The sequence below is a fragment of the Camelus ferus genome, chromosome 7 (genome assembly GCF_009834535.1).
Source record: "Camelus ferus isolate YT-003-E chromosome 7, BCGSAC_Cfer_1.0, whole genome shotgun sequence".
NCBI classification, from domain to species: domain Eukaryota; kingdom Metazoa; phylum Chordata; class Mammalia; order Artiodactyla; family Camelidae; genus Camelus; species Camelus ferus.
The window spans coordinates 25499330-25524194 of record NC_045702.1 but is presented as its reverse complement, the minus strand read 5'-3'; the positions used below and the strand labels follow the sequence as shown (position 1 = coordinate 25524194).

The window sequence follows — 24865 nt, the reverse complement described above, 5'->3', positions numbered from 1 at the left end:
GGTTTAACACCAGAAGACCTGCCACTGTAAATCACTATATTGATAACTTAATGGAGAAAAATAATTTTGCTACCTTAATTGACACAAATGAAAACATACTTGATAAAGTTCAACAATTTATAGTTTAATAAACAATTTAGTAAAGCTGTATACCAAGAATATAAAGCAATTATTATGCTTAATAAAATTAATGTTAATTTGCATGTCAGTTTGGGCTACGTGGTGCCTAGATACTTGGTCAAACATCATTTTGGGTGTTTCTGTGAGGATATATTTGGATTAACATTTAAGTCAGTATACTGAGTAAGGTAGACTGCCCTCTCTAATGTGGGTGGAACTCATCCAATTAGCTGAAGACCTGAAAAGAACAGAAAGCTGACCCTCTGCTGAGTAAGAATTCTCCTGACAGCTTTGCACTGGAACATCGGCAATTCCTGCCTGAAACCTTCCAAACTGGGACATTGGCTCTTCCTGGTTCCACAGCGGCTTCTAGCCTCTGGACTGGAACAGGGACATGGCTCTACAGAGTGTGGAGGTGCTAGCTCTCAGAATCACAAGAACTGGTTCCTGATGATCTGTCTCTTAGTGTACTCACATGTACACACACGTGCTACTGGATTTTTCCCTCTACAGAACCCCCATACTGATTTAGTTCTTCTAAAACTGGGGAAAGGCAAGTCGGCCTGCTGTCACTTCTGAACAGCATAGCATTCAAGGCCTAGGCCCACTGTGTAAGACAAGAAAGAGAAAAGGAGTAAAGACAGCAAATTATGAGGGAAAAACCCCCCATGATTTGCAGATGACACAATTACCTATAGAAATTCTTACGCAGGCCTAGGCTAGTGGACGTGAACAAGGACAGTCAGGGCAGCACTGTGGGCGGCGATGGACTGGAGACAATCTGGGTGTTCATTGTAAGAGGACTGCATAGGAAAAATATGACAGATACTATGACATTACATAAAATCAAGAAGCAGTGACCTAGAAGAATACATGTGTAATTATGTACACAGGACCTAAATATTTAATGTTTAATGAAATAATAAGAAGTTGAATACCTTTAGCACAAAATGTATAAAGTTAAAACACACAGGCACACAAAACATGACATGTTCTATAAGCTTACCTAACATTCAATGTACAGTGTCCAATACAGGATGGACACCCACAGAGGTGGGTGCCGAAAAAGAGAGGGGATCAGTGATGAAAGGGCTAAAAAGAAAAACAAGGGAGGGTCTCGGGGTGATGTGCCACGAGAACATGACTATGAATATTTGATTTTCTGCCTCAAATCCTGGAGAGACAAATCACTGTTTAAACTTTCTTAAGTACGTGTCCTTTTAGGTGAATTTACTTTAACCAGAAAACTTGGAGGTGTAATCCAGAATGTGAAAAGTTCACTGAATATGACTACATTTATAAGTTGCCATGTAGTGTTAACAGAATGTGTAATTCATATTTTATAATGTTGACATCATTGTTTATTAAAGAAGATTTTTCCCAAGTTGTGGTAGACACTGAAACAAAAAGATGAAAAAGCATGGATACTCAAGCAATCTGAAAGCAGTTTAGGAACTCAACTTAGTTACAGCAATTTAAAAAACTAAGTTTTAAAATACTATAAACTCCATTTGGTTCAAGTTCAATAATCAATCCAATAAAAAATTAAATTGTGCCAAATTAAAGAAACATTGAAAATTTTATGATCGTTAACCTTTCCTAACTACATATCACTTTAACAGAGTCTGCTGTGGGTATGCACTTGAATTTGGAACTAAATTTACATCTCAGCTCTTACAAGTATTCAAACTAATTATTTCAGAATGAATGTAGAATGACACTTTAATTAGTAACGTGTCTCCTGGCAATTAAGATTCTCTTGCTTCTCTCAGCAATTAAAATGGCAAGGCATATTATTAAGGTCCCACGATTCTTCATACCTTTTCCTGACAATTACCACAAGAAACATTAAAGGCAAGATCATAGCTATAATCCATTCACTGAATATTCAATAGCAGGGTAAACACTTTCTCCTCCTTGTCTAGTAATTTTTCATTTCACTCATTACCCATCAATCATTAATGCAATTTGTGCTGTCTCACAAAGCTCAATTTTTCATTTTACATAACTTATTACAACCAATTGACTCTGTAGGAATGCAATTTTAATTAAGAAATAATTTTTAACCCCTTTATGCATGATATGACTTTAACAGAACATTAAATACACAGAGTGGATGATGTTGGCAGAAAATATCACTGCTGAGACATCTAAAATTACTGTAAATTGAATACATTGATTTAACGAAGATATTTGTACAGAATTGGTGATACTGCTGGTGGGGTCAGAGAATAAAGAGGAGCACTTTAATTTTTAACTTTTAAATACCTAAGATTTAAAAAAAAGTGGCACTATGAAGTGCTTTTACGTTCTTCATTGTCTTGTAATTCTAGTTTTTTTTTATATTAAATACATATTATTACTGTAATAGGAAAATCTCAAAGTTACATGATTTATTTTTATATTATATAACACTATATCACAAAATTAAAACATGGCATTCACATATGTGTGAAACTTTCAAAAATTTTAAAGCACTATAGAATATAAAGAGTGTTCCAATCAATTAAAAAAACCCCACGGCACTACATGCAAAAACAGATTAAAAAAAATAAATTTCTTCTGTATAGCACAGGGAACTTTATTCAGTATCTTGTAGTAATCTTTAATGAAAAAGAACATATGTGTATATGTGCATGACTGGGACATTATGCTGTGTAACAGAAATTGACACATTATAACTGACTATACTTCAATTAAAAAAAAAATTGCTTCTGGGGGAAAAAAAAAAAAGAAAAAAACTCCACAGCATTTGTTTGTAAATCATACTTTGAATTAACTATTGTTTATTGATAATAGCTAAAATGTGCTGAGTAGTAATTATGTGCCAGGCACTTGAGTGGTATTAGCTCATTTAACCCTCACAGTGAGTGACCTTGTGAAACAGGCAATTATCATTCCACTTTACAAGTGAAGAACTGAGGCACAGGCAGTTAAGAAATTTATGCCAAGAGTACACAGTGATGGGGCCACAGGCAGGCACACGGGCTGTACACACTCCAGCCACTCCCACAAAGTGGTACTGCTCTGGTATTACATTGTCTTTAAGTAGTTTTCATTATGCCTTAAAACATTTCATCAATTATTCACATCTTTCACTATACTCACACCTGACACTGTCACTCTCTAAGAGAAACCAAGTAAATCCAATGGTTAAAACTTCGCGTGCGCAATATATAGTCGTTTGTAACTAAGTGCGAATTTTGGCAAGTGTAGGCAGAGCCTGTCAAATGTTCATAACTGTGTTCTTGCTTAAAGGTCAAGGCAAAAGACTAAGCCTAGGCAATTATAATTTATTTTCTTTTGAATAAGAAAGTTGTATTTGCCTCCAATGCAAAAAGAGGCAGTGCAGTGCAGTGCATGATAACCTTACCCCTGTTCTCTGCAGAAGGATTTGCAACTATAACATTACTTTCTGTTTGTTTGTTTGTTTGCTTTTTGGGTTTTTTTTTTTTGTCACTGTCTTACTCATTTTACACAGTTTTACTTATTTCAAGTTCAATCCTTATTCGTTTCATTCAATGATTTCTTCTGCCTTGGTCTACATCAGTCTAGAAACTTATCTGATTACTCAAGTTTAATCAACTTATTTCCTATATATTTTCATATTTCATAAGAGGAGTTGAGCCTTTCTCATCCTTCTTAAATACATGCCATGTTTGTTAAGTTTAATAAATGCTCATAAATACATATAGTTCTCACAATCACTAACTAGACAGACAATATTTTTCAGTTAACACATCAATCTCAAATAATCGTTATACCCTTGTTCTTTGACTGACCAGAGTGACCAATGAAAATTACTCACCTGGCTTGGGCAACACCTTTGTGTGTACGTAAATTAACACTTTCAAAGAAAAGCAAAAAAGCAAAAAAAAAAAAGTCTATTTTTTAAATTGTTTTTGAATTATGGTATAAGGGTTTTTTTTTTTTTTTTTTTTTTGGAAACAGTTTTAAACCACCAGTTAAAACAGATTCTGTGAACCACTTATTTATATATTTTCAACTAGGATGTAAAGTCATGGAAGAAGCAGTTGATATCTGATAGTCCATTACATTCTGGATGTATGACCATATTCTGCCAGTTTAAATTGCTTTCCATTTTACTTTGATTTCCTAGCCCAGGCTATTAGGTTAACAGCTGCTCTACTTCCATGGGAAAAGTAATTACTTCTGCTGTAGCTAATGTATTTCTTGTGCTGATTAATGTCTCTTTTTAAGCATCACTATTTTTATAGCAAATTTAGCCCCTCCATTCATTCATTCAAAGAGCTTGGCACATGGTAATCAACAAACATGTGTTGAATGATTGATTTGACGAAACAAAGCATGTATTCAGTGCCTGGTCAATAAGAAGCTCCGTTCTATACGGGGTGAATATTAGCTAGAAGGGCAAACAAGAATGTTGAAAACTGTAATTCTGTAATAGAGCATGTGTGGTGAATCTGGGGGCACAGATTCGGGATGCCTGAGTCAGCCTGACCTGAAAAGATGAGGAGTACCAACCAATTTTCATCTTGAGTCTTACTTTGAAAGTACATAAAAATCAAGCAATTATTGATATGAAGTTTGGATTCACTATCTTCTGAATCCTGTGGGCAAAGTAATGAAGAGTTGGGATCCCCGCTTTCAGGAGCCAACACCACAGGCATAGATATAAGACAAACACATAAAAGTATAAGTGTCAAAATACAGTAGTATGTGGTAAAAGACAAAAAAAAAAAAAAAAAAGACAAAAAAAGAGAAAAGAACAAAAGGCTCTCTATACAGCTGGAGAAATTTTAAACAGAAATATGTCCTGTGTACAACTACTGGTAAAGCTTGAAGAAGTTTAGTATTATCTTGTAAAGACAATGTTGACATTCTCATCACCTCAGCAACTTCACTCTTGGGTACACACTAAGAGAATGTGTGTACCAGGAGACACGCATAGGACGTTCATAGTAGCACTTTCTGAAACAGCACAAATTTGGAAAACACCCACATGTACATTTTGATAAAATGGACAAATGATATTTGTAGAAAGACATATTCAACAGGAAAGATAGCACATATAATTAAATGTATAGATCAATCTGGCATATAGCATGGGCCAAGCAATCTGACTAGTCCAATTTTGGGTATCTGATACATAATAGAAGAGGTAGGAAAAGGGAGTAGGGTTTCATAGTAAAACAATAGTGCACAGTATCAGTCAGCCTTTGCTGTGTAACATACCACACTAAAATGTAGTTAACTTAAAACAGTCACTTATTCTCATGAACATATAGTTGACTGAGCAATTCTACGGATCTGATCAGGGCTCAGCATGACCCACTCACGGGCCTGTGGACAGCTACAAGTTGGCTAACTGGCTTTGTTCACTTTGTCTGGGCTTACTCATATGTCTGAGACCTTGGTCAGGACAACTGTGCTGATTCAGCTCTGCTCCTCTAGCGGTCTGGCCCATAAGTACCCTGGTGGCAAAGGCAGGAGAGCAAGAGCAGAAGTGAATATGTACAAATTCTTTTCAAGCCTCTGCTAATGTCAAGTTTGCTACCATCCCCAAGGCCAAAGCAAGCCCCATGGCCAAGCCTAAAGATGGAGGGGACAACATAGATATGGGGCAAAGGGCGTGAATGGAGGGAGGCCATTTGTTGGGTCCATTTATGTGCATATACAAAAAATGAATTGTCTAAATAAACGTTATCTCTTCCTTCACTGAAGACAGCCAGACTTCCTTCAAAATCAAGCCTGGATGACGTAAAGAGTTTTACATAAGGTCAGTCCTAGGCAAGAAAGAAGAGGGAAAGATTATGGTGAGAAGAAAGATGGAGAGAAGCGAGGCAAGCTGTTAGAGACAATGTGCTGGAGTTGAGGAGTGCGCGAGGGCTGTGCTCCAACTCAGTGGGAGTGGTCCTGATGAAGCAGAGGAGGGGCTGGAGCTTCTTTAGATTCTTGTGGTATAAAAAGGTCTCAGCAGTTCCCTCAAAACCAGGGGCGTGGGGATGAAGGGACGTAGGTTGGCCGAGTATTCTACTCAAGAGGAAGTTAGGTGAATAAACTACTTTTCTTGGCACATCTGTACCAGTGTGAAAAAATGTGTAACCTGTCATCAGACTGGTATGGTTTGGTTAAGTCAAAGAGTGGAGGGAAAAGGGGCTGAGTTAGTAGAAGCATGTTCAGGATATATGAACTAATCAATTTGGTTGAAGTTAGGGGTTTGCGTTGGGTATAGAAAGGAGAAAAAGTTGGGAAGACTAGGTGGGGACAGGTTTTTGAAGAAATTGGAATGCTAGGCTGAAAAAAGTGAGTCTCATCCCATAGGCAATGGGGAAGCACTAGAAGTTTTTTAGCAAAGATATTGAATAGCATTTCTAAATTCTTGAATGGTTTGGAAAACAGGTGAAACAGGAAAATCAGTGCAGAAGTCACTGGACAGTTATTTTCATTGCTGTTAGAATAGATTGAATTGGAGTTGGCAGAAGGAATGGAAGGGGATTTATCTGTGGGAAACACTACAGAGAGAGAGAGGGATTAACTACTTTGGGTGAGGAGAAGGTGGTTAAAGACAAGACTAAAGATCAATCTAACTGGCAGAAAGGATATAGCTGCCAATTTCACAAAGCTGGAAATAGCTGGTATTCAAATTTCCTCTGATTTTTGGTATGTCCTTCTAATCTACTGTCAAAAGAAATTTAAAATTTTTTCCTTAAGTACTGATACATGAAATAAACAAAAGCACTAGAATATATTCATGTTTTTATAAAGACATTAAACATTCCTTTTTTTAAATTATGAAAATAGGATGTGCTTTTCCCCTGTTTTGAATATTAATGTACTATCCTTAAGGATATAAATGATTCTGGAATGAATGATTAGAAATCTTCTTTGTTTTCCCTTAGAGAGTTTGTTTTGAGGGGGGTATAATTAAATTTTTATTTATTTATTTATTTATTCTCTTTATTTTTTTAATGGAGGTACTGGTGATTGAAACCAGGACCTTGTGCATGCTAAACATGTGCTCTACCACTGAACTATACCCTCCTGCTTCCCTCCTCTGTTAGAAACCTTAACACTTGCAAACCTTTTGCTCTCCGTTCATGTCATCAACACTGTTATTAACATTTAAATTGTGGTGATGATTCCTTCGTTAATCAGATCATGCTTCTATCTGGCTAAAACAAATTCCTTTGCTATCTTCCCCGTTATCGTAAACTTACAATGATTTTCAGGCAATTCAAATGCAGTCTAGATGGGGAACTGTGGCTGTGATGTTATTTCCTGTCACCAGTGCTCAATTCTGCTAAACTATGGCTCTGATCATAAAGAGAAGATTAGGAAATATTCCGTATGACCATGTTATTATTTATGGAGAGAAACACACAATTAAGTACACTATTAGACAAGATGGGACTACATCTGAATAGCATTCTTTTAAATTATATCTGTGTTTTCAGACACTACCCTATCCATCACTACTTCCCACTAACGCTCATTTTCTCCCTGTTGGACCTCTCTCTTATGCCGCTAAGCTATTTTCCTCCTACTTTCGTCTGGGGCTTCCAAATGCGGCCAGCTTTGCTGCCACATATGTTGATCAACCCTTTTGGGGGCTGTTGCCCTTCACTGCTGCCATGATTCATCCTGCTTTCTGATTTATGTGATCTTCAGGCTTCTAAATTTCCTGCTGATTTTGACCCACAGTCATGTTCTGATCCTTTGAAATCTTTGCAAATCTTGGTAGCAAGCAGTCAGCCCGTTCTGTGGCTGGTTCCCTCAACTCCTCTCTCATAGAACATGTTCAAGACCCCTCCTGTCTCTGACTGATGATCAAAGTACTGTTTCCTTTTCAGTTTCTCTTTGTTTTTCTTTGTTAGTTGTTGGAAAGAATATTTTCCTGAAGTATTTTTGAGCTTGTCTAAATGTAGTAAAAAGTGTTCAGGAAACAGAATTGATAGAATAAGTTCTGAAATAAATATGACTGCTTCAAATCAGAAGTCTCTGTAGGAGAAGGAAAGTGAATAACTTGTTGATTCCAAAAAGATAGTATGAACAAAGCTCAAACCTGGTTCTCTCTTTTTTCGCCTTAAGTAAGTACTGGTTATATAATACATCATTCTTATATGTGAACCCTGAAGTATAATCCTAGCCACAGAAAATGTTGCTACAACTTCCTCCTACAGCTCCAACCACGTTTCACAGGAATGATCTAAATGTAAGTGTTGACAGATAATAGGTAGTATTAGAAATTTACTTTCTCATAGTTTAGGCAAAACATCATTAAAAAACAAGCCTCCCTTTGGAGAATAACAACTTTGAACTTAAAGTTTTTAGACAAGAATACATTTTTCCATAGTACAGCCTTTACTAATGAAACTTTCTGGAATTCCTCTAGGTAATAACATTTTGAAGCACACTCTAATAAACTTACATTACAATGGTACCAATCAGATAATATCATCATTTGAAGTTTATATCCAGTACATCCAAATAACCAATCCAAAACTTACTTTGACTATAAAAGAACTGGGAACGTAAGTTCTGCATTCTTCTCTTTCTTCAGAAAAGAAAACATTCATTCAACAAATATTTATTTCAACGACTGCTAAGTGGCACTCAATTTTCTAAAAACTGGATTTTAAAATAGCAGTGAATAAGGCAAGGTTCTATCTTATAGAAATTAGATTTGGCTGGGGAGCTGGTCAACGGCAAATCACCCAAATAGAGATACCACTTCGATTGGTGAGAAAGTCAATAGATAGCAGCCAATAAATATAATACGGGTAATAAGAGGTTAAGAATGAAGCAGGTTAAAAGATCTGGCAGTGGCGAGAGAAGAGCATTACTCTATGCAGGGTGGCTGACATGAGCCTCACTGCAGAGATGGCCTCTGATGAGAAAACTGGCAGAAGGGAGGCGGGGGTAGGTGTAGGGTAAGAATATTCTGTAATAGTGTCAGCAACTGCCACGGTCCTATATCAGGAACCAGCTGAGAATGTTCAAGAAGCAGCTTTAGAACTCTCATCTTAAAGACACCAATCACTCCCAGTGATTATTTTCATAAAACATCAGCAAATACAGGCTGTTCAATCCCATGAATGTCCTGGGTGCTATGGTAACTACAAAATTAAAGTCTTTTGCCCAGTAAGTACTGAGTATGCTATTCAGGCATATCAATTCTCTCCTTAAATGAAGCACTTATAAAACTATAATTTAAAAAGCAAAAAAAAAAAAAGAAACTGAGATAAAGTGAAAATGAATTTTTTTGGTATGCACAAATTGAGATCGACAACTTATCAAAAAGTGAACAAATGTTAATATCACAAGACAGCAAGATCTGATCGACTGTTTAGAGCTATGGAGGTCAAGTAAAACTTGTCTAATGATTTAAGAAGATGGAAACTAAACATTTTAGCAATTGCACTAAACATACAAAAGGCACCACACTAGTTATTTAAAACATCATGCTTTGAAAACATTTGCCATTTAAAAATAAGTCAGACTGCCCTGGACTAAAACAAAGAGAGAAGTTCTATCGAATTCTTCTCACTTGCTATGAAATAATCTCCAGGTGTTCTTTCTTAGAACTTGGGCTTATTTCTTAGATAAATCATTCAGGTCAGTTGCTCAGACACAGTGGAAAGCTCTTATGTAATACAGTTGACCCTTGAGCAACGTGGAGGCCAGGGGTGCCCAACCTCCACTCGGCAGAAAATCCTCCTATTACTTTGGCTCTCCCCACACGTGGCTCCTTTGGATCTTTGGATTCAACGGACCACTGATGGTGCAGAACTGCAGTACTTACTACTGAAAAAAAAAAAAAAATCCAAGGGTAAGTGGACACACACAGTTCAAAGCCATGTTGCTCAAGAATCAACTGTATTTTCATTTTTCTTCCTCTGGACATAGAGAAGGCAAAATAAAGTGAGCAGCAAAACACACACACAAAGAGAAATAAACCATGGCCACCACCAACATCCATAATAGCCGTCAAATAAAAATGTAAATTAAAGTCTAACAATTCAGCAGAGGGTCTCAGTGCGGGATATAACTTTTATATTCTCAAGGAATTAGTGAGGATTTGTGCACTGTTATTTTCCCATCAGTCTCTGAGCATTTTCTTCCAAATAAAGTCAAATGACGTGATTAAAACTAGAAGGTTTTATTATAGTTCAAGGAACTATAATTTTTAAAAATGCTTATTTTAGTGATTGTCACTAGTTAATTGAGCACTTACTATGTGACAAGTACTGTGCCACATGCTTTATTAGTATATCTCATCGCATGCTCAGGACAATCTCAACTTTATGGTTGAGAAAACAGAGGCTAGGAAAAGTTAAAACTTGACTGAGTTTGCATGAAAAATGGCTAAAATGTGAACCCAGGTCTAACTTCAAAGCCTGTTCTGTATCATCCTGTACCCTGCTTCCTGTTTAGGAAAATGTCCTCAAAGAGAAAAATGTGGCTTGAAAGTCACTGAACTGTTTCTATCCTGCTCAGGAATGTGAACATTTCCAGCTTATTTTCCTTAAGAGAGGTCTACTGTTCGACTTAAAATAAAGAATTACAGGAAAAAAGATTTCAGAGCTGGAAGAAACCTAAAGATCACTTAGGGAGTTCAATATGTTGTTTTAAAAATAAAGACGAAGAAGCCAACGTGACTGTGGACCCAACGTGACCGGAAGGCAGAACTGGCTGGAGCCCAGGTCTCCCAGTCCAGGACCCCCTCCTGCCCAGCAGCAGCCCTCCTGAGCGCTTGGAAAGGAACAGAGCAGGGAGTCAGAAGCGGGGGATAGAATGGAGATCATGCCTTATTTCTTAAAGGGCTTTGGTTTGTTTCACATTTTAAATATTTAATGTTTATTTTTCCTTCTTGTATAAGTATCTCAACTCAAAGATACAGCAGCCTTAGGGTTTTTATCTAAACATATGGAGTAAACACATTTAGCCAAACATAACTGGTACTACTCTGAGCCAGCCTGCCACCCTCGTAAGCACATTACACACATTAAAATATTGCTCCTCCAAACAATTCTGTGAGGTAGGTTCTACTAACATTTTCATTTTGCAGATGAGGAAACTGAGGCAAAGCTACGACAGTTTTATAACTTTCCCCAGATTTCACAGCTATTAAGAGATGCAGCCAGGATGTGAAGGCAGACAGTCTAGCTCCAGAGTTCAGACCCCTAAACCACACTGTCCCCTTAAAGACTGGATGGACAGGAGACCTTTATGTCTTACCTTAAGGAATCCTCTCAAACATTTCCCTAACAACTGGATTTTTGGTAAAACAAATTTAAGTATTGTCAGTCAAAAGAAAACTTATTTGCTTTTTTTTTTTTTTCCAGTTTGAGAAACTTCAGTCTTTCACCATGAAAGTAGTAATAATGACATCACAGAAAGTCTGGAAAACAGACACAATTTCACCCATAGCTGTATTCTGTTCAGTATGTTTAGTATTCAGTATTTCCTTCCTGAATTTTCATATGCATCTGTGTTTTCCTACTATCAGAGTATAAACAACTCCATAGTGTGCATTTTTCAAATTTATCTTAATAACAGAAGCCTGATGTTTCTTGTCAGTCTTCATACTTCCTTTTAAATAAATTCCCAAATCTGTCATATCTCTTCCCATTGCCTTCGCTTTTACCACTTCTGTTTCCCCCGAATCCTTACCTCCTCTATCTGGATGACGTGCTATGGCATGAGTCAAAATGAATCTGGCGAGGTGAGGGGAGGAAATGATTCACTGAGTCACAATTTCCTGAGGGTCTAAGGAGCCATTCAATTTTCTACCCCACTGTCTCCTTCAGTAATTGATGAAACCAAGGCCGAAAAAAAAAAGAATGCAGTGACTTACTCAAGTTAGTGACAGAACTGAGACCAAATACAAGGGTCTTGGCTTTGAAACTAATGCTTACCGTACATAACCGCTATTGTACCGTCCTCTGTCTTTGCCACAATTGAGCTACATGTACCAGAGGAACAAATTAAAAATAAGTATCTTTAAATCATGTCCAAATTTTTCTTGACCTTCTGCAATGCTCAGGCACTTAACAAGCCCAGGAGTTTTGCTTTATTAACTCAGTGTCAATATTTCCAAACTTCTGAATATGCGCAGATGAATAAAAAGTACCACTGTGTCAAGTATATAGTATAAAAGTTTTACAGCAAGGCATCAGTTAAGAAGATGAAACCATACCATTCCATTAACGTGCATTAGCTGTTCACAAAATTTTATAACATTCCTAAATAGTTTTCACTATACTTTCTTGAAAAGTGCCCCAAATTAATTGAGATAACCAATGAATACTGTCTGTGGTTTCTGAAAGAAAATAAAGAAGTAGCTAATCTTCCACACTTAACTATTTGACCTAAAGTACCTTTGTTTAAGATGTCCAGATGTGATACTGAAGAGCGTCTAAAAGCAAAAAAGAGTAGTGATTTGATGCCTGAAAAGCAGGAGAGGCTAATAATGTATGTTAAGATATTGCTCCCCTGGAGAAAAATTTTGTGTTGAACAGAAAGCCACAATTTGAGCTTAAAAGTTGCAGACAAACTAATTTGTCACAGGAGAAATCAGAAAAGTTTTGCAAAGGAGTATAACAAGTTAAAACATTTAGTTTAATGGTTATTAAGGCTATGTTTAAAAATGTTTCTAATATTATAATATAATTTATTAATCACTAGTACATTAGAAAGAAAGCTGCAGTTCTTGATGATTTACATTAGTATATATAAAAATGACATGAATATTAAGGCATTTGGAAAAAGAAAGTTCACTTTATGACTTACTCTTTTTATCATTCTACAATGCCTACATCAATGTTTATAAAGTACCTTCCGACAGACTTCTCTTCTTAATGCTGTATTTAGAAAAAGAATCAATCATGTATCAAGCACCTAGCAGCACTTTGTCAGAAGTTTTGAAAAGGCTACAAGGAATGGGACTTCTATGAAATCTGGGTAAGCCAGAATGAGGTGATAAACTGGGAATGCAAACAGACCCATATGTAGCTTCAGGTGAAGGTGAGATGCCAAAACATGATTATTTTAGACAAGGACATGCAGCAGAATCCTGCTAAAAGGTTGCTTTAAAATGAGAAATCAGTTTTCCCTGGGGAAAAAACAGACTTGTCTTTTTGTCTGGACCCTCCAAGTGAGTGCTATTTTGTTAAAAAAAAAAAAAAAGATTTTCCCCCTTTTGGTCTTCACACTGTCCCCTAAACTACCTGAAGACCATAAACGTTAAATCGAAAACAAAATAATTCATTTTTATTAGAGGGCAGTCATTTCAATTTAGGAGGAAATGTCGCACTTGAATATTAAGAATGTGACTGAAGGTTCTGCCGGCATCACGCCACAGCCCGTGGATGCCGGTCCTCCGACAGGAAAGCATCGGAAGTCAATAAAACAGCCAGGCTGGGGCTTAATTATCCTGTTCTCCCTGCTAGAAATTCAACTGTTGTCTCTTCTCTGCAGCAAGAGGTGGACCCAAAGTCTTCTACACCTTTATGATGTACATTAAATGGAGTTTCATATATGACAATTTCAAAGCATTTCATTATATCTTTCATTATAACTTTACACACAGAGAATGATGAGATTTACATGGCAGTGATTTGGCTAACATTTTATATTACTGACTTTAACTGTGATAAAATTCTTCTATAGTTACATACTCATGAAGTTTTATTTATTTATTTATTTTACTATAAAGGTAATCAGTTACAATGCAGACTTTTGGTAGATCCTGGTCATAATGCTTCCACATATTTGCAACAATTTAATTTTCTCCTTTCTCCTTTTCAGCTGCAGATTTAATTGTCCTAAGAGTCATTTATTAGTTCCATTTTATTTTACTTTTCTGATTGAGAAAGTAATATTTGAATTAGGAAAATACGATTTAATTAAAAAAAACGGGAACAGTAGTCCTGAGATTTAATACTGTTACTCAGCCACTAGGCTATGCTAAAGGATAGTCCATTGGTTCCAGAATGCGTCTGTCTTCCAGCCACTCAAGGAAGCAGGAAGGGAAATTCAAAAGCTGAATGTAAATTATTTAATCACTCAAAACCTAGCTGGAAATTCATTTAACATATTTATGTAATAGTTTATGTAATTTCGTTTACATAACATAAGCCCAAACAATAAATGAACCCAAATTTTTACCAAATATATATCACGTGGTAATGTTCAGTTTGGTTTTGAAAGAATGAAACCATCATTATGTTTATGTTATCCAAATTAAATGTCTATTTTCATTTGCCTGTTGTCAGTCCTATTAGAAAAAAACTATAATGTGCAGTCAGGGACTGATCAATGATCAGACACCTGTATTTTAGATTGGATATATTTTTCTTTCTGCTTCAAAAAAAAAAGTCATTTTAAAATGCAACAATTGTGATTCAAACACCATTCATTTCTTTTAGATATTTTTTACATTAAATTATGCTCTATCCTCTATAAATTGTTTTAAAACTTCTAAACCTTTAGTGTCCTTCAACTTATGAAGGCACATGACTGTCATCATTTTTTCCTTAAAACTCTAAGGAGCACATTATTATCATCTCATAATCATTATTCATATTAATATCTATTCTTGTTTACTCACAGTGGGAGGTACTAGGGGTTCAAACAGGCCTATGAAACTTAAACAGTGTAGTCGAGAACACATAAAAATATAGATAACATTAATGCATATACTTATTTAGGAATAGTACAGGGGCCACATACATATAATAAATGAATAAAAGGAAATACATGTTAAAAGAGTTCACATAAGAGATACGCTTGTTGCCCATAGTATTAAAACAGAGAATAGGTTTTTATGAGTTTTAAGTCCCAAAGGATTTCAAAGTCTGGTTCTGAAAAGTGCTCCAAGGATAAAAATCCATAACCCCCCTGTGTGTTTAATCTACTTTTGACAACTCTATCTGTAAGAGGAGTTTGCTGTATTTTAAAAGATAAATTAATCTTTTTAAAACTTGTCTGTTTTCAATTATTCATTATTCATCTGTTAATCATCTGTTATAGGATGAATTATTGACAGAACATAATCCAGCCCAAAAGCAAAATGCTATTAATCTGCTGCTCTTATTATGTTATCTCATATGATAGAGCACTTGGAAGAAAAAGGTTAGTTGACTTTCTCTTCTTAAATGTAACTAAGTTCACTAAAATCCATCTATGAAGCACTACAAAAAAGATGAATATGGTTCATGCTGCAGGGCAAGTCATGTTTTCCCGTATACATCTAAACACAGGGATGATGTTCAAAGTATTTAAAACTGTTACCACACAGGCACTTGTGGTAAATAAAGCACCTGCCCTATCTCTGCCCACCATGATAAATTGCTATTACAGCAATGTTGAAATTCTGGTTGATCATTATTATTCTGTCCAACACTGGAATTAGATTTTTCGATTAATTATTAGGGAATATGATATTCTTAATTATGTTCCGTAACACACCAACTAGCAGAAAAGCATCACAGATATTTTCAGTCCTGGAATTTCTCCCTTTTATATCCCATAACCTCGAGTTACCTGAATGTCTGGAAATACCTGTTAGTATCTTTTAGCAATGGCAAATAATGATAAAGTTCTTGAGCTTTACAGATTAAATTCAGAGACTGTGGTACATTCTCTTTTGTCATCTCCTTCACCTGTAGTGAGGTTGGGCAGAAGCCAACTCCAGAACCATTCTAGGGGGTCCTCATTTAGTCAAAGGGCTCTGAGATGTAAACCAATTCTCCTCCACTGCAAAGGAGTGAGTAAAAAAAAAAAATCAAGCCTTGGAAGGTGACTGGATTGTACCACCTGCCCTGGAGCAACCTAGAGCAAGAAAACCCTCAGGATTAGAGCAGAGCTTTCTTTCCGCAAGAGCTGAAGGCTTCAGAACTTGCTGTGTGCCCAACTTCATGTTCAATCTTGGTTCGTGGGACATTCTGAAGGCCCTAAGAGTATTCATCATGGCTCTGCCCATGTGCAAATTAGGAGCTGTGTTGGCGTTATGATACATAGGTTCCCGATGCTTGTGCAATTCATCAAGAGACTGAGTTCAAAATCGTAGAGAAGAAACTACAGTTCCTGGAACATAATGGGTTCCCTTCTACTTACCTCTGGTTTCTACTGGTCTCTCAGCACTTTAGCGCAACGGTACTGTAACTCTCTAGTCTTAAAGCACCCTTTGCCAGCTATACCAAAATTGCCATGAATGGCTAATAGCCCTTCCAGATCTCCTGCCTGTGTACATGCTACGTCATGTGCCTAGATGGCCCCTCCTCCCCACTGCCCGCTTGCTGAATTCATCCTTCAAGCTTCATCTCAAAAGTCAGGTGTCTTGTGAGACTTTCTCTGACTAACTCCAGGTGTTATTTCCACCAGAATCAGGTGTTATTTCCACCAGTTCCCATTCCTCTCTTACAGCACGTATCACTCAATATTAGAATTATTTGTACACAAGCCTGAATCCTTGGCTAGCCAGATCCTTCAGGCCTGGGATGATCTCTTAAGGAGGTTTGTCCTGGCTGGAGCAGAGGAAGTGCTCCATACCTGTCTGCTGTATGAATCAACAGTGAGCAGGTAGGTGGGTGAATGGAGAAAGAACTTTAAACAGTAAGTTCCGGGAACTCCACTGTCATCATGAGCTGACTCCTGGTTAGACTGTGCTTTGCTGCGTTACAGATGCCATAACGTGGGACACCCAAAGTACTATTCCCTTTCTAAAAGCCCACCCACTGAGGTGCTGTGTCCCTCAGTAAGACTAGGTCTGACACCGCATACACCACTGCAGACCCAAACCAAGGAAGCAACATCATCCTTAGAGTCTCAGCCCAACTGTGGTAGATAACGTCTGGGCTGCCTTCTGCTCAGAGCCTCATTTTGTTTTCCCTGATGGTCATCCCAAGAATCCGTATCTTGTCGACTTATCAGTTAACTCTGCCGCAGCATTGGTGATCTGGCTCCAACCAAAGCCAGCAGAGAGCGTCTCTGTACAGGAATGCAACCGCTTCTCTCCTTAGTAAGAAAAGTCGACACAGCCTTTCCTCATGGCTAACACCCCTGTGCTGTGATTTGGCTGTAAACCTGAGAAAGACCTGGGTTTTTTAAAAACTCATTTTATTGTAGTCAAGAGTTCAGATCTGTTTCCTCACCAGCCTCACAGGGAAAAAGAACCTCTGCGGAGATGGATGTTGACTCTGACACACAGAATCCCCAGGGGACGGTCCCTGCACTTCTAGTTATTCGCCAGCGTCAGTTTCCTCCAGTATTGATTTAGTTTCTCACTCACATATTAGATGGATACTCACGCCCCTCCCATCAAAACTTGTACAGCCTCCTGAGTTATATCTGAATCGCTGTTTAGCTTTAATGTATTCTTTGTCAGTTTAACTATTTCTGGGGATCTGAATGCTAGACTGGTTTCAACTATTACTGTGTTTCGAAAAATATTTCTTAGAAGTTATCAATACATCACTGTTCTTTATCAATGTAAGTGATGTGTAACACCAATGCAATCAAGCACCAATATTATGATAGCATGCAAAAGGTTATATTAACTAAATACCCATGTATTTAGCTATGAAGATGTCCACAGATTAAAAAAAAAATTAAGTTAACCTATGTATGTCATTTTTGGGGAGAAAAACTCCATGTAAAGGACTGATATATTGGCTCTTGGTAAAATGACAAAAGCGATACAATGAAATGAAATCCAGTAATTCAGGAGAAAAATATCTTCAAGTCCACACTCACCCACTATGCTTCATATGTGGTGGTTTATCCATTCGCACTGCCAATTTGATTTTTAAGTCAGAGTCCTGGCTATTTTTTGGAACTATCATTCGGTGCAACTCAGCTGACTTGGAGCTATTAGAAGTTGGGTATAATATCACCTGTAAGGGACAAATAGGAAAACATTTAGGTGCACATTACAGAATGTCTAAGTAGAACTGAAATCTTTTCTCTACATTTTCCTATTTGAAAAGGTGGCGTCACGCCTGAATGTGTCTAATAAACCATTTCACTCCCATCACAGCAGATGGGTTTTCAATACAGATGCATTTATTTTTTTGACAAATATGTGCTTTCATATTATCACATAATGAGTTTTCTTCCTGTGCACTTCTTAATGAGTTAATAGCACAGAAGCTACAGCTGAATTGACAGTTGAAACATACTTAATAGACACCTATAATTTCAAGACTACTCTAAACTCCTCAGGGCAAAGAAGTTCAGAAAGAAATATCCTTTGAAATTACAGATAGCATGCTTAAAAAGCAAAACCAATTACCTGAAGCAGCAGAAATACACCTTGTGTTTTAATATTTTCATTGCAAAAGAGTATTAAAGGAAATCAGCTCAATTAGAGATGGAAACTACTGACCATAGCACATTTTCTGCTCTAGAGTGATACCAAAGAAGGATTTGTTCCCCTGACTACGTGTTTTCAAAACTATAAAGATGATATTATGATGATTGAAACAAAGTAATTACTTTTAATAAAACTGCCCGGTTATCAGGTGATTATTTCACAACACCAACACAGGAAAGAAAAGCTTACTCTTCAGATGTTAGGCGTCATATAGATTAAAAGAAAGTGTCTTCCCCTTTTTAGTCAGTCATGACACTATTTAGACACGGCATATTTTCAGCCTTAATGGATATTTTTAAATGGGAGCACTATATTCTGAAGGATAAAATAAAGATATGAAATGCATTACATTATATTTTAAGCCATTCTCATTTTAAACCAACATAAAAAGTAAGTAAATTTGAAGTTTCTGTGCCAATGGAAGAATTATAAACATGCTCAGGTATGTAAAATGTTTTTAAAGCACAACATGGCAAATGAATTTGGCACGCCCCGCTGAAAATAAAATCTTCCTTTCCATGTATAAGTGGAAACCTTCACTGAGAAATCTTCAAGCAAGGCTCGTTCTCTTTCTAGGAAAGACAACATAATCATAAAGGCTTCTCAAACTATTCTCAACTTCCAAGTTGCTAACTATATCTACTATTTTGAGACTTTTCTCAAGCCTATCCTAAAAGCCACACCTACGTTCAGTCCAGCACATCTGCACACTTAAGCATACAAAGGCTCATCCAAGAGCAGATTAAATGGCATTTGTGATGTTTTCAAGAATTACGATCAGATTCTAGAATTAGTTCTATCTGACTGCTAAACTGTCCAATGGAGCACTTTACAGATTCTTTCTCAAACAACAGTAAAAGAAAATAAGTTGATGGTTTTTGGCTCAAATCAGTAGACAAAGGAATGTCATTTTCAACTCAGAAGGTGATTCCAAAAAAGAATTGAGGACTAAGATAGAGCTATACATCCTCTATGGCCTAAGAGCTGCTATTTCCCCAGCAAGTCTGGAGAGCTTTTCCTCTTTCTCCCCACCCCATCCTTAAAAAAAAAATTTTTTTTTTGGCATGAGCCACCTACAGACTTTATTCCCTTTTAATTCTTCTTTCTATGTTTATATGAAAATTGGTATTGTTCCAAACTCTAAAAGTCTTATACAGGAAGAGAATATTTAAACTAAAACTTTTGACAATTTCTCATCCTCTAAATGCCAATGATAGGCTACTAAGTAAGGTCTCCAAATAATTAATTGCAGTTGATCCCCAAATTAAGGATCATCCTGCTACTGAATACCATCACTTCTGCCACATTTCAGTTTTCCAGTGGGTACTTCTAACTGATGTCAGGGGAAGGATTTATTGTTTATCTCTGTTCAGTTAAACAAACATTTGAGTGTTTACTATGTGGGGACACAGAAAGGTGAAAGAATACAGATGGCTCCTCAAGGAGCAAGGAGCTGATGGTCTCTTCTTAAGTAGCATTAAAAACTCAGATAATTGTGCAGTGGGGAGGGTATAGCTCAGTGGTAGAGTGCCTACCTAACACGCACAAGGTGCTGGGTGCAATCCCCAGTACCTCCATTAAAATGAATAAATAAACCTAATTACCTCCCCCACCAAAAAAAAAAAAAAACACAAAAAAAAAAACCTCAGATAATGTCTAATGATTTTACCTCTTTCTGATTTTGTTAGTCTCTGGGTTTATTCGTTCTCTGTTCTATCACACAGGTAGCTAATTCCCTGTGTTAAATTTCCTCCATTTGAATGACCCAGAATTGTCTCTTTTTCTGAACAGACTCTGACAAAGGTATGAACACTGGCACATATAACAAATGAAGGCCCATAGATATGAAACCTATTACTTCTAAAAATGGTAATGGTAAAGAAGCCCTGACCTTAATCTTAAAAGTGGTCTGTGAAATGGTTACCAGGTTTCCATATCGCACAAGAAGAAAGTGATTGTACTCCGTGATTGTACTCATGATTCAGTCATGAACAATAACAGACAAGGAAGAAGCTCCCAAATGTGTAGATGCTCAAAGGGCCGGGGAGAATAAAGGACAAAAGATTTCTTTTCAGACACATGATAAGGATCTACTCAAGAGACCCTGAACATTGCCAGGCAGGAGGCCTTCACAGTGCCTGCCATGACAGGGTTTCACTGTTGTTCTCATTGGACAATCACTGCTGTGTATTTCCCACTTCACATTTTTTTTTTTTTCAAATGAGATGCTTCAGTGTAGCTCTCCCCACTCCACTCCTTGCCCTCCCCACCGCCACTGGTTATATATTGGGTTTGTGCTTGAGCAATGTGGGGAGGGACAGTGGAACAACAGGCAGTTAACATACACTTTAGTTCACTGGTCCCTGGCTGCAAAGACCCATAGCTGTACCTGGACTGAGATGTTGGACTCTGGACTGGAGGTAAGAACAAAATGAAACTTTGGGTTGTTTCCCTTGAGTTGAAGTGAACTGCATTCTATGTGTAGGAAGAAGGCTAAGAGAACTGTTGTTATCTTAGGCTATATAGGGTGAGCTCATCTAATTGTCCACCAGAATTCATGCTTTCACTAGTATGGAACTAGTGCTAGGAAGCAGCTGGCTCCCCATAAGTAAGGACATATGCAAGTTCTAGCTAACGGAATACAACGAAAAGTGGTAAGTCATTTTGGGGAATGAGATTAAGGTATAGGTATGCCTTCTTCATTCAGTCTGCTAGTCAAATGCAGAGGACTCCAATGCTCTAGGAAATGAAAGAGCCATAAAACAGAAGAAATTAGAGCCCAAATCACCACGTGAAGGAAATCTACCCATCTATCAGGAACACCCATAGTAAATTGTTATACAGGTACTATTGTTTTAAATTATTGAAATGTCATCATTTGTCTGTAAAAGCATTTAGTAGTATACTAACTAGTAGGTTAAAACAGTTTTGCTTCCTAAGACTGTCACAGGTAGTAAGTGCTTGAAGAATTTTATTTCATAATAAATAGATAAACAGTTCTACTTACAATAGGACTTAGTTCATGTTCAGAAAGGGATGTCTCATGTTGATGGTACAATAATTAAAATACTTACCAGACACAACAATTTACTAAGGATTCTTCTTGAATTCTATATTCACACCTAAATTAAATCATAGCTCTGTACAAAACAGTTAGCTTCTTACGTTATTTAGCAAAGTAGTTTGTTCTTCACTACTCATTTCTCCTAACTTTTCTACACACATTTCTGCTTCTGCTAGTTTATTTTTGTCACCAACACTTTAAATGCCTTATCACTTAGCATAACACAATACATTTTATGATTTCTTATCTTAAATATAAAGCCAGTATAGCTTCTTCATAAAAAAAAAGAAAGTCAGCATTACTTTCCATCTTTGCTAAGGTGTAATGGAAAACAGAAATTTTTTTCTCCATACTTTGCTTAAAATTCTGTCAGATTTAACGCAGAGGAAGAAAAAACTTAAAAATAGAGTGTAAATATACATATAAACATAATATTTAGACTAATACGAGGTTCTGAAGGATCTTTCTCTTAAAATATACTTGTACAAGCTAACACGTCCACATTGTTTTCCTTCTACTAAGATACACTAATTAAAGCCAAGCCATGGACATTTGTACATACATCACACTAGTTGAACTTTATGACCTATGAATTCACGACTTTCTAAATTTCTAAAGTGTTTCAACAAAAACGTGAAAAAACTAAAAACTGAGGGGGAAAATCTAGAACTGAGAGGGACAGGCTCAGGTGTGAGGAAAACAATTCACTGCCTTTTCCCATAAATCTGTCTTAGTCAAGAGGAAGTAAAAAAGACCACATGGTCACAATAACTGCACTGTGGTCTTGGAGTAAAATAACAAAGGAATGTATTTGGTACGAATCTAGCTCAAAGATGAGTGCCATCAACAATTCTTGAAGGAATCAGGACATATCTCAGAAAGGAATCACTGTTTCATTTGGAAGTCTAAAAAAACATGTAAGATTTATGATTTAAAAGACATAGTGAAGGGACTGAAAGAGGCATGAAGCTGTTGGAACTGAAGCACGCTAAAAGTGGCACCCTGAAAAAAAAAAAGACACACAATCCTGACGCTGACATTCTTACCACTACCTTTGGTTCTCAAGTCCTTCCCCAAGCTTGATGGGTCAGCTCTTTCTCTGTTCTCTGGACCTATTCTCAGTCAGTTTCCATTGCTCCCCACCAAATGGCAAGCAAGCAAACAAAATAACAAACAAAAAAACAAAAAAAAACTTCAACTGATACAATTTCTCTTCACATTTTCTGCCATGTCAGTTCTCTACCTCATCAAAAGGAAAGGAGAGAACCCTGTGGAACACTAACTTTTAAGGGTTAGGAAAAGGAAGAGAACTCTATAATTGAGACCAGAGGCCAAGGAGGCAGAAAGAAAAACCAGAAGGCTGTGATGCACTATATTCGAGGAAGAGAGTGTGTCAGGGAATAGGAAGTGGCCATCAGTAACAAATGACAATCAAGAGATCAAGCACAGGAGTGATGGAAAGGCTATTGTTAGTTTTAACGACAGAGAAGTCATTAGAGATCTCAGCAAGAGAAAGTTTAGGTGAGGTCAGAGTGTAATGGTTTGAGGGATACAATCTATTCGAAGAAAGGGGGAAGACTTCACTTAACTCTTAAGTGAACAAAATGAGGCAAAATGAGCAAGATCACTTTGGCTAGAAGGAGCATCTCGTGCAAAGGCAGAGGGGATGAAGATATTGTCAGGGAGCTTGAAGAGGGTGAGGAAATGGGAAAGTTGTGCTAATAGGTGAGATCAGAAAGGAAGACTAGGGAGAGACTGTAAAAGCACATGCTTTGCTAAGGAGTTTGTCTGTTATCCCATAACACGTAGTCAAAAAATGCTTCTAAGCCAGAGAATGATATAATTAAAATTTCACGTTCTCCTGTAAAGAATAATCCTCTTCTATCCAGCTGTGCAAATCCTGGAGAGGAGTCATGTGAGTCAATGTGTGGTCAACTGCCGAACACCCAATTACTATATGACATGGCCTTAGAAATACATCTTTAAAACACAGTAAGAAAGGACTGAAAATGCTTTTAGCTGGAACCGTTTCAATTTGTGATTAAATTTTTTTGCTGACAATCAGGTGTTCTAGAGACATAGGGTATTTTAAGGAAATGCCCAAGGGAACACCACTCCAGATAAGCAGAGCTATCTCTATGAGAAACCTTGACTTCTGGGGTTCCGTTGACATTTTTCTCTTTCTCTTTCAACTGACAGTAATCTTTATAGTTTAGCAAAGATTCATGATGACTATTCCTTGTGAAGCTTTCAAGCACCTTCTTGAGAGATTAGAACCTTGAGAAAGTATATACCGTGAAAGGGCTAACTGCATTTACTTCATTTCAATAAACTTTTATTTAGCCCAGGTTAATAACTAGCATGTATTTTCTCCAATATCAAAGCCCTATATTTTCAGTGTGTGGAGATGAATTGTAAGATTTTTCTGAGAGAATTCTACACCCTTCTTAGTAACATTTTCCAGTGTTTAAATACACTTGAGGTTGCTTAGTCTAAATTATTCCTCCTTTGATTTAATATCACCGTTTCCTGTCCTACTTAGCTGAAACAAATAACACCTGCTCACTCTCACTAACACAATGCTCTTTTGTATATTGAAAGATTAGCATTAAGTCTTCTGTCAACCTTGTCATCCGTGGGCTAAATCCAGTTCTCTTTATTTTCAAAGCTGGAAGAAGCCTGGAATTTACAGTATAGAACTGATCAAACTCCCAACCCCTTACAAAATGTGTTCTTGGTCTGACAGAGAATTACACAGCTCCTTCCTTCTATACAGTACTTTTTTGCTGTTGATAAGAAAGGTTTTTAAGTGGTAGAGTGCATGCTTAGCATGCACGAGGTCCTGGGTTCAATCCTCAGTATCTCCTCTAAAAATAAATAAGTAAACCTAATTACCTATCCCCTCAAAAAAATTTAAAGAAAAGAAAAAAAAGAAAGGCCTTTTTAAGAATATGAAAACGAATATATGTGTTTATATGCATGACTGGGACATTGTGCTGTACACTAGAAATTGACATATTGTAACTGATGGCACTTCAATATAAATAAATAAATAAATAAATAAATAAATAAATAAATAAATATTAAAAAAAGAAAGGCCTTTAAAAAATGAGTAAAAGAAAAAAAGGAAAATATTAATTATATATATTTTTTGGCATAAACTTTTAAAAAATAGAGATTATAAGCTTCGTTATTTCCATGATGGGAGTTGGAGAGATAGCATGAATAAGGAACAGCAAGGTGTGTAAGTTATTCCCAAATCTTTTCTAGTATCTCTGCTTAATAATGAACCATCACAGGAAGGGGCTTGTGGAATGCGT

The 24865-nt window shown here is 36.8% G+C and overlaps 1 protein-coding gene across 12 annotated transcripts in view; it reads right to left on the bottom strand.

Annotated features, from left to right (window-relative positions):
• CADPS2 (calcium dependent secretion activator 2) overlaps positions 1-24865 on the bottom strand; it is a 449544-nt gene that overhangs the window by 187127 nt on the left and 237552 nt on the right. For all 12 annotated transcript variants that reach the window (XM_014558520.2, XM_032483595.1, XM_032483594.1 and 9 more), the window contains exon 8: positions 17863-18002. In XM_014558520.2, coding sequence (XP_014414006.2) covers positions 17863-18002 — 140 coding nt within the window. The remainder of the gene's footprint in view (positions 1-17862; positions 18003-24865) is intronic.